Here is a 10,674-nt window from a genome sequence, read left to right on the forward strand (position 1 = left end):
ATGGGGGGCGGCGGGGGCGAACCCCTGCGGGGAGGGGTGCCCGGGGCGCCGTGGCATCGCTCCGACACCCGTCCCGAGGGCAGCGCAGCCCACAGGGGCACGGAGGGAGGGATGGGGACAGCGGGATGGGACGGGACGGGAGGTTAAAGCAAAAAAAAAAAGCCACAGGAGCCCAGCCGTGCCCCCACGGCCCCGCGGCCGGCAGCGGCCACACGCCCCAGAAATTGCAGCAACTTTCCGTGTGAAACAACTGGGTCTCTTTAATAGTTTTTTTTTTTTTCTCCTTTTTTATCTCTCTTTTTTTTGTGGGTTTTTTTTTTTTTTTCCTTAGGCACAACAATTAAACAAAGCCGTTCTCCACAGTCACATCCCGGATTGTACAACAGCGGCCTCGGCCCCGCGGGCAGGGGCACACGCGCGTGCAAAGCCGACGCAGGGCACGAGGGAGGGAGGACGCTGCACCCGCATCCCTGCTCGGGAGAGGGGGGACTGGCACCCCCCAACACCCTCCAAACCGCACCCCAACACCGTCCCACTCCCCCTGGACTCTTCCCCCCCCCGCCTTTTCACCCAAACGCAGCAAAATGACCAAAAAAACCACCCCAGGCTGCGAGCGCCGGGTGGGATGGAAAGCGCAGAGCTCGCTGCCGCGGCCGCAAAGGAGAAACACAACAAAAACGAACACAAGAGGTAGCTTCAGAACCGGCCCCCCCGGCCCCGCGGGGCCGGGCAAAAAACACCAGTTTTGGTAAGGATAATGCACAACGAGGGGGGGGCAGCAGGGACGATGCCGCCCCTCCACCGCCAGCGCCGGGCACGCGCCTGCCCGGCCACATCACCCCCCCGTCCCCCCCAAATCAATAAAAGCTCATGAGGTCACAAAAAAACGAGGTAATTTCAAGTAAAATGTGCTAAACGCGGAAATATTCCAAAAGAAAAGTTCAAAAAAACCGAACAAAAAGCAAAAAAAAAAAAACAAAACCAAAGCGGCGAGCAAAGCCGCCTGCCCCCGGGCCCCCCCGGCTCGCGGGCTCCTGCAGCGGGGGCTGGGCAAAACACCACCCTCGGCACCCTCCGGGCGCCCCAAATCAGCAGAACACGGAGGATCCCCCAAATTGGGAGCGATGCCACGCACTGGCAGCACCGCATCCCCCACGCACCACCAAACCGGCCACATCCCCCGCAGGGGGGCTTCGCCCTCGCCCCCCGGGACGGCGGGGAAGGAAGGGGCAATGCATAGAGAGGTCTTTGGTCAGGGGGAGGGTGGCAGCCTCCGGGTGCCCCCCCCGGACCCCGGCTGGCACCCGGGTCCCTGCCCCAAACACCCTCCTCGTGCCCCCGGGGACGCTCTCACCCTGCGACGCCGCAGTGTGGGCGCCCTCCCAAAAGGGGGGCCGAGCCCCACAGGTTGAGCTGGGGTCCTCGGCGGGGCGTCCGCGGGGACGGAGGAAACCAGAAATCAAATCCTTCCCAAAGCACGTCCTTCCCGGCGGCGATGGAGGGGCCGGGGGGCTGCGAGGGGCGAAAGCCGGGCGGGCAGCCGGGGAGGGGGAGCGGATGGGGCTGGGGAAGGGGCTGGGGCGTCCCCCCCGCGGGCTCCCTGCGGCGAGAGGAGCCGGGAGACCCGACAAACAAACAAGGCGGTGGACGCTGCGGGTTTGGTGGCGGCTTTTTTTTCTTTTTTTGGCCCGGTCCTCGGCCCCGCCGCCCTGCGCCGCCGCCCTCAGACGTAGCAGAGGTAGAGATAGGTCTTCTCTATCCGCCAGTCGGTGGGGATCTCCTCCGGCTTGTGGCCCTTCATGTGCTTCTGCATGGCCGAGAGGCTGGGGCAGTACTCCAGGCAGATGGTGCACTGGTAGGGGGAAGCGCCGTTGTGGGTGCGGAGGTGTTTGATCATGGCCGAGTAGTCCCGGGAGCGCTGGTGGCACAGCTTGCACTCGAAGGGCTTCTCGCCTGCGGGAGACGGGGAGACGGGGGCGTCAGGGGGGGCTGGGGGCTGCCAGGAGATAATTAACTGCCCGGCATCGACGCTGCCGCCGCGGCGGGCGCAGCCGATGGCCAAGTAATGAACAGCAAAACCGATCGGGCTATTGATCCCCTATTTACAATAGTTACGCGCTGGCGCAGCCAATGATTCCTTATCCCCGGCCGCAGCCCCGGTCTGCGCTGCTGGCGTCTCTGCCGGGGGAACCACACCGGCACCTCCCATGGGGGAACCACACCGGCACCTCCCATGGGGACACGCTGCCGGCATCTTTGTCAGGGGACACCGCGCCGGCATCTCTGCCATGAGAACTATGGTGGCATCTCCCACAGGACAACCATGCCAGACTCTCAGCCGGGGGACACTGTGCCAGCACCTCCCACGGAGGAACCGTGCCGCCATCCCCACCGGGGACCACGCCAGCATTTCCCGTGGAGCCCCCGCGCAGCACCCACCTGTGTGGACCCGGTAGTGGGTCTCCAGCTGGTGCTTGAGGCTGAACTTCTTGCCGCAGCCGTTACACTCGTAGGGCTTCTCCCCGGTGTGGATGCGCTTGTGGCCCTTCAGCGTGCTCTCGTCGCGGAAGCAGCTGCCGCAGAACTCGCACTCGTAGGGGTGGTCGCCTGCAAGGACACGCGGCGGGTGTCAGAGCTCCCACTGTCACAAAACCCCCCTCCCCGGCCTGGATTTACCCCCGGCACCCGCCATCCCGGGGACGCAGTGTCCCGGCCGCCCCAGCGTGGCACCGGGCCCCATTCCTGCGTAGGGGATGCTGGGGTGCACAGAGAGCGGGGCACCGCCACCCTCCCGTCCCCCGTCCCCAATTCCCCAATTTTGGCCCGGAATGGCCGGCGCGGCCCTGGGCGTCCCCCGCGCTCCCGAGCGGGCGGCTGATAAATGAACTCCGGTTGGGCACCGGAGGCAGAATGATTTGAAGGAAAGGTGAGGGCTCCAGCTACTTATTTATTACAGCCGCGAAGGCAAGGACAATAAAGATAGATTGATCGTCCGAGACTTTGTTCATGAATATTTAAATATTACTGATTTGTCTTGTCACTGTAATTACAATTTCTCTGTGCCGCATATCCTACAAGCACAGTTTATGGTAAAGAATGGCCAACTGTATTTCACTTGTCCTGCTGCAGATGTGCGGAGCTGCCAAGCGTGTAATGTTCCCCGCATTTCATACATTTTCTTCAGCTGTGAAGGCTTAAGTCATCCACAATGACCTACGTTTTTTCATTATCCCCGTGTCAAACTGCACTCGTGCCTGGGCATAAATTGTCCTTCTCGTTATATACTCACATGCCTGCGCTTTCGCTTCCTCTCTAAAATGATATTTTACTCTCTCCCCGCGTGCCGCAGCCCAGACCTGCGGCCCCGCACCCCCTCCCGCAGCCCCCAGCCAGGGACCGGAGGAGGAGGAGGAGGATGAGGAGGAGGCTGCTCGGGATGTGCTCCCAACCCCCCCATCCCAAGGCGGTGCCCGTTGGCAGAACCAATTCCGAATTATGGCCTGGGTTTTTGATTTGGTAGTCAGAGACAGTGATTTTGCAGCCGGGGGCCGTCAGCCTTTCCGTGTGCTGGGATTTTGGGAGAAGCCACATCAATGGGAGAGCTCTGGTCCCCGGAGAAGCACGAGCATCCCGCATCTGTGCAGGATGAAGCCCCGCAGCAGGGTCAAACACCCCCAAAGCCCCCCTGGCCCCGTGTTTTCTCACTGGCAGGAGCTGCTGGGGCGGCAGAGGTTGGGGGGGACGCGCGGGGCCCGACCCGCAGCCCAGGTCACCGGATTAACCAGCTATAAATAGCTCCGGCGCTCGGCATTAACGTGCTTATCGGCAGCGTGCGATTCCCGCTTCCCCAACGGGGACCCCGAGCCCAGGGACACGTGTGGGTCTGGTGGCCACTGGCCACTGCCCTGACTGAGCCACCCTCCTGGGGTGCTGCCAGCCTGTCCCCCCCCAGCCATAGCGGTCCCTCTGGAGGAGGGGGCTGCTCCCTCCGCACCCGCTTTCCTCCCCACCAGCAGTAAAAGCCCAGGGGGATGCACAAGCCCCCAGCGCTGTGGGCAACAGGGGGTGAGGAGCCCCTGGCCCCTGCAACGAGCCATGGCACGGGGGGTGACACTCGGTGGGGCTGCAAAGCTCCCCCCATCGCGCCGATCGTCCCCCCAGGGTCTTCTTTTTCCTGCACTGGGGGGTTTGGTGGCCGGACCCGAGCAACGGTGCTCATGGTGGCCAGGAGTTCCCTTCCTCTCCCCTGTCCCCCCCCGAGCTGTGCCGGGTGACGCAGTCGGAGGAGCCGAGGACACGGCGTGGGGGCCCTGAGGACACGGCCCAAGCCCCGCTCCCCTCGCCCGGCCCCAGGGGCTGCGCCGAAGCCCCAGCTCCACCTCACGCAGGTCACCCTAATCCCATTAGGGCCGGGCAGGGGCTGATTATGTGCATCTCCCGCCCGTAAGCCGATGAGAGGGGTGCGATGGCACATCCCCTGGGGAGGTCACATGTCACCTTAGACCGGATCAACTTATTACACGCGGCTTTTTCTTTCTGGGTGTTTGGTTGTTTTTTTTTTCCTTCCGTTTCTTTTCCCAAGCCCAAAAAACCTCCACCACAGCCGCCTCGACACTTTTAAGACAGTTTAACCTCTCTTTTTCATAGAATCATAGAATTGCCCAGGCCGGAAGGGACCTCCAAAGGCCATCTAGTCCCACCCCCCCGCAGTCAGCAGGGACACCCCCAACTAGACCAGGTTGCCCAGGGCCTCGTCGAGCCTCTCCTTGAATATCTCCAGGGAAGGGGCCTCAACCACCGCCCTGGGCAACCTGTTCCAGTGCTCCACCACCCTCACAGTGAAGAACCCTCTCCTCATCTCCAGTCTAAATCTGTTCCCCTCCAGCTTGAAGCCATTGCCCCTCGTCCTGTCACTGCAGGCCCTTCTAAACAGGCTCTCCCCAGCCTTCCTGTAGGCTCCCTTCAGGTACGCAACCTGTTCCAGTGCTCCACCACCCTCACAGTGAAGAACCCTCTCCTCATCTCCAGTCTAAATCTGTTCCCCTCCAGCTTGAAGCCATTGCCCCTCGTCCTGTCACTGCAGGCCTTTCTAAACAGGCTCTCCCCAGCCTTCCTGGAGGCTCCCTTCAGGTACTGGAAGGCTGCTATTAGGTCTCCCCGGAGCCTCCTCTTCTCCAGGCTGAACAACCCCAGCTCCCTCAGCCTGTCCTCGTAGCAGAGGTGCTCCATCCCCCTGATCATCCTTGTGGCCCTCCTCTGGACCCTCTCCATCAGGTCCATGTCCTTCTTATATTGAGGGCTCTAGACCTTGCCTTTTTTTTTTTTAAGTACCCGGGGAAGCTGCCCGTCCCGCCCGTGCCGTGGCCGTACCTGTGTGTGAGCGGAGGTGCCTCTTGAGCGCGGTGTGGCTGGGGAAGGTGCGGTTGCACTCGCTGCAGATGTAGCTGCGCACCCCGGCGTGCACCTCCATGTGCTGCTGCAGCGCGCTCTGCGTCTGGAACCGCTTCCCGCACAGCAGGCAGAACACCGCCATGTCCGTACCTGCCCGGGGGGACACACAGACATTAGGGACCGCCCCGCACCCGGGACCCCCATCCCACTGGGCGTTCAGGGGGTCCCCGCTCCCACCCGGCAGCAGGGATGCTCCGCAGTGGGGAGGATGCTCCCACAGTGGGGGGACACCCCAAGAACTGCAGGGTTCTGGGCATCACTGGGGTCCTGGTGGTGTGACCCCAGCCCTACCACCACCAGCCCCACAGAGGGAATGCTGGAGGAGGAAAAGGGGGTTTTTATTGCCTTGGAGGCAGCTGGGAGACCCAGCCCAAAGTTGAGGCAGGTGTGGGGCCATCACCACAACCCCACACACCTGGGGAGCTGCCGAGCTCCATGCCCAGGGGAAAGGGGACCCCAAGGAAGACCCCTCAGAGGTGCCCCAGGGGACACATCCGCCCCCCCCCAATGGTGCCCACCATCCCAGTGCACACACTCAGCCCCGTCCCACCAGCCGCGGGTACAAAACCGGCTGCATCGAGGTGGCAGCAAAGGCCAAAGGGAAAAAACCCCAAGCTCGGATCTCGACACACCAGCAATAAAAATATCAGACCTCTGTGTTATTAAACAATTTGTTTTCGTTTATGCACAGCTGATTGTTCAGAACCTGTGAGTCAGTGCAAATTGTATTACGCAGGGAGATTAAGCAAATAAACGCGAGCTTTTTGGAGACATTAAAATGTGAGGACTATGGAAATAAAATTATCTAGAAAATTGTATTAGCAATTCATTAGCAGCGGCAAGATGCTGGAGGTAACTGGCAGCTCCGCGCTGCATCAGGAACAGCCGGGCTGGGGGATGCTGCTGCCAAAACCCACCCCGGGGGACGCGGCGGCAACGAGGCAGAGTCACTGGAGGGAGCCCATGGGGCCACCGCGCTTGGGCACCCACGGTGTCGGCATCGTGGTCCCACCAGGGGGACAGGAAGGTGCCAGCGAGGGATGTGGCCACGGGAAGATGCCGGCAGCATCCTCCTGGGCAGCCCCATGGCCCCCGCCTGGGGACCTGCCGGGTGATGGGCATTCCCGAGGGCATCCCGGAATCCCATCGCCCATCCTGGCATCCCACTATGGCTCCGGCATCGTGCCACCATCTGCCGTGCCGTGGTGGCCCACCGCGGCCAGCTCTGTCCCCGAGGGATGCTCAGCCCCAGCCCCGCTGAGGCACACAGCCCAGAAACGCTCCAAAATCTGCAAAAAAACCTACTGAACCGGGAATAAAAGCAGCAAGAGAGCGGCCCCGCATGGGAGCTGCCTCTCTCCCTCTGCAGGGATTTATCCTGGGGGGGGGAAATGGGCTCGCGCGCCCCCCACGCAGCTGCGGACAAAACGCTCCCGAGACAAAAAACAAAAAATAAAAAAAAATGATAAAAAAAAAAAGCAGGCAGCCCCGAACGGGCCGTGCGAAGCAAATCCCGAGAGGTATGCGGCCCCGCGGCCCTCGGCGGCCCCGGCGGTGACAGCAGGACGGGTCAAAGGTCCCCGGGGCTGAGCCCCCAGCGCCGTGGCCAGCTGCGGAGCGGAGGCCCCGGCCGGCGGGACGCCGGCCCCGATAAATCTGCCGCCAGCAGCCCCCGCTGGGGCCGGGGACAATGGGCTCCCGCGGGGGCGGAGGGCAGGACAATGCCGCCGGGCCGGCGCGCGGGGCCGTAACAAATCCTCCCTGGCACCGTAGGGCCCTCATTTGTGAAACTAATTGGCCCCCGCTTGAAAAAAAAACGGGCCGGCTCCGGCAGCGATGCGGACGAGCTGCCTCCTGCACGAGGGGACGCACCGGCCCGTCCACGGGGACACAGCGGGCTCCCCGGGAGATGGGCATCCCATGGGGTGCTGCCTGCCAGCACCCGCCGAGGGCAATTTTAAATTGTATTTATATTTGTTTTTTAGATAATGCATTCGTAAATAAACAAACCCTGTGAATGGGGAGGTGGCCATGCCCTGACGTGGCTGGTGGAGCCACCTGGGAGCAGCTGCCCCCCAAGAGCATCCGTGGGGTGCAAAGGCTGATGCCAGCCCGGCGTGGGGGCAGAGGGTGCAGAAGATAGCCCTGCATCCCTGCATCCTTGCATCCTGCATCCTCCATCCTTGCATCCTCCATCCCTGTATCCTGAATCCTCCATCCCTGCATCTTCCATCCTCCATCCTCCATCCCTGCATCCAGCCCAGCCGCGGGATGCAGGGGACCAATGTTGGGCATCGCCAAGGACCTCAGCACCAGGCAGGGTCTGCCAGGCACTGTCCCACTGAGGGTGCTCAATGAACTCGAATTTATGTATTATCTCTTTAAGCTGCACGCGCAGCCACGTCCCGTCTTTGGAGAGGGGATGGGATGTGGGGAAAAACCGGGAAAGCTCATGAGAGGGTGCCTGGGCTCCCACCCCAGGCGCATCCCCGGGCTCCCACCCGCAGCCGCCCCGAGCCAGCCCTCAGCCATCGGAAGAAAAATCACCCCCGATAAAGCAGCGCCGCCGCCCCAAACCACCGAGAGACGGATTTATTCATTTCCCTGACGTTTTAATGGTTTCTCCCCTTTTTGCGGGAAGATGATTACAAATTAAGCGGCATTTAAACGCTTTTTACTGTCAACAATTAAAAGGGGTGAAGGCGGGCGAGCAATTCATTCCCCGGGAAACGCGGCGGCTCTCGGCGGGCGCCGCCGGCCCTTCCCTCTACTGTACCCCGCACAATGGCCCCCAGCGCGCCATTAATTTCGCAGGACGTTCAAAAGCAAATTAAAATATAAAAAGCCCCCCGGGCACAAAGATAGATACCGAGGGAGGGGGCGGCGCAGGTCAAGCTCGCGGAATTAAAGTCTTAGCAACCGGGGAGGTGGCAGCGCGGCCCCGTTCCGTGCTCCCCAGCACCTTCACCCCCCGTCCCTGCTTTTGGGGATCTCCATCAGACCTAGTGCTGGCGGCCGTGACCGCGAATCGGTGCTGCCGTGGGGCCCAGGGGCAGGTTGGGGTTCGGATGCTGCGGGGGTGAGGGAGTTTTAAACAGCAAGCAGTCCCCAATGTGGTTTTTTGGGGACGGATGGCTGCTGGCGGGAGGAGAAGCCCTATGGCAGCATCCTGGAGCCGCACACCCCGCATCTCTGGCGCTCGCTCCCGACGAAGCGCTATCGCCAGGGATGCAGAGACGAGGAAGATGCGACGCCCGACATCCAGGGGCTTTTCCGCCCCGCTCCGGCCCGTGGCGAGGGATGCTGCCGGCATCGCAGCGTCCAGCGCGGCGCCGTCCCCCACCCGCTGCCTCCGCCGGGGGAGGAACGAAAACCCGACCCACGCGGGGCCGGGGGTCCCGTCGGGAAGGAGCCACGTCGCCACGTTTGGGATGCGGGAGGAGCGCCGGCGGGAGAAAGGCGACACGTCCCCTTTAAAAGGAAATATAATTTACAGTGTGCAGCCAGGCGGCCCATAGTTTCAATCTCGTTTACTATAGAGAAAACTCTGCTAGCTGTTCTCTATCCCACAAATCCGATTTAATCAGACAAGCCAGCCAGCGTGGCTTGAAGTAAAAACGGATAATTAGTAAACAGAGAGCTACTTCAGTGCTTCATTGGCATTCGAGCCGGGCTAGTGTGTCGCATTTAAAATGCAGTCTGATGAAGTTTACAAAATCAAACCATTTGTTACTCCTATTGAAGAGGCTTCAGGCCACTTGCAATTAAATTGGAATTAGTGCTCAGAATGAGATACAGCAAATTCATACTAAAAAGGGATCTGACTTTCAGACATTTGACTTCAAGTTTTTTCCCCCCCCTCGGTGCCTGTGCACGCGCCTGCGCATTCCCCCCAGCTCCGTGCCACCCCCCGGCGCGGGCCCGGACCCCCGGAGCAGGCGACCCGGGGATGCTGCGGCAGGAGGGGACCCGAGGGGACGTGGGCCATCGTGCCGGCGAAGCATCCTCTGCCGAGCCCCCGCTGCGGCAGCGCGGTGCCGGCACACGGAGCCAACGCCGGGATGCGCAAACCAAACCGCCCTTCCCTGAGCTCTTCCCATGTCGCTGCCATCTCCCCCTCCCCGTCCTCGCGGCTGCATCACCGGGCACCGGAACCGCAGCGCATCCTCCACCCGCTGCAGCCACGATCAATAGCGCCAGGAGCCCGTCACCACCGGCCGTGCCGGGAAGGCTCCAGCATCACGTGCAGGCACCGAGGGACGCCGAGGGAGCCCACCATGAACCCCCCAAACCCTCGGCCCCCATCCTGCAAATTTGGGGTCTCCAATGGGACTCGCTCTTCCTCCAACCCCCACATTTCACACCGTCTCTTAGTGATGCACGTGCCAGGGAACCGCACTCGAACCGCCGCAGACCCCGGGACGGGGGCAGGCGGTGCAGAACAGGAACCCGAGAGCCGCTGGCTCCTACCAGATGAGATTTTGGGGATGTTTGACGTGTTTTCACCAGCGTGTCAAGGGCTCCCCACCAGCCTGCACCCCCTGGGCAGCACTGCCAGCTGCGGGCAAGCAGGAAAAGCAGCGCTAGAGGAGGGCAGTGGTTTTAGCATCCTCAGGGCCACGGTGGCAAGTGGGTTACACACCCCCAGTGGCTTTGGCATGGGATGGCCACCCACTGCCTGGTGGCAGATGCCATGGTTGGGGCTGGGCAAGCGATGGCCACCCTGCTGGGACAACGCCTGCACGGACAGGATCGAGAGCCATTAGAGCCGGGGGGGCTTAAGGACACACTTAAGGCCCTGGGCTCAGCTGGAGATGCCACACGCATCCTGCTGGCACTGAGATGAGGATGAGGAGGAGGATGAGTGAGGAAGGAGAGGCAGAAGCAGTGGGCACTGGCATGGCCCCGGGGATGCCAGCACCGAGGTTGAGTTTTGCCCCAGGAGGAAGGGGAACGTGCGCTGCTCGGGGTAAGAAGATTAACCCAGTTTCCACGCCTGTTTTCGGGATTATTATGAAACCAAAAGCGGGATTTTCGGAGGCAGCACCGAAGAAAACCCACGGGGCGGAGGAGTCCCTCCCCACGCGCCGCCCGGACACGCACACGTGGACACAGGGGGTTTTGTGGTGTCACACCAGGATGGCAGAGCCAGCCCTTCCCGACCTCTGGCAGCAGAACTAAGGTGCCGTTGGGTGGGTTGGCCAACCCCCCCGGCCCCCCAGC

General features: G+C 61.9%; 1 protein-coding gene across 2 annotated transcripts in view; it reads right to left on the minus strand.

Annotated features, from left to right (window-relative positions):
- Positions 1-234: 234 nt before the first annotated feature.
- ZBTB16 (zinc finger and BTB domain containing 16) overlaps positions 235-10,674 on the minus strand; it is a 66,870-nt gene continuing 56,430 nt past the window's right edge. For both annotated transcript variants that reach the window (XM_014949627.1, XM_014949626.1), the window contains 3 exons: positions 5,371-5,541; positions 2,440-2,607; positions 235-1,953 (listed from right to left, as the gene is read on the minus strand). In XM_014949627.1, the coding sequence (XP_014805113.1) occupies positions 1,724-1,953; positions 2,440-2,607; positions 5,371-5,541 (569 nt within the window). In that variant the 3' untranslated portion in view covers positions 235-1,723. The remainder of the gene's footprint in view (positions 1,954-2,439; positions 2,608-5,370; positions 5,542-10,674) is intronic.

The sequence above is a fragment of the Calidris pugnax genome, unplaced genomic scaffold (genome assembly GCF_001431845.1).
Source record: "Calidris pugnax isolate Ruff unplaced genomic scaffold, ASM143184v1 scaffold180, whole genome shotgun sequence".
In the NCBI taxonomy this organism is placed as follows: Eukaryota; Metazoa; Chordata; class Aves; order Charadriiformes; family Scolopacidae; genus Calidris; species Calidris pugnax.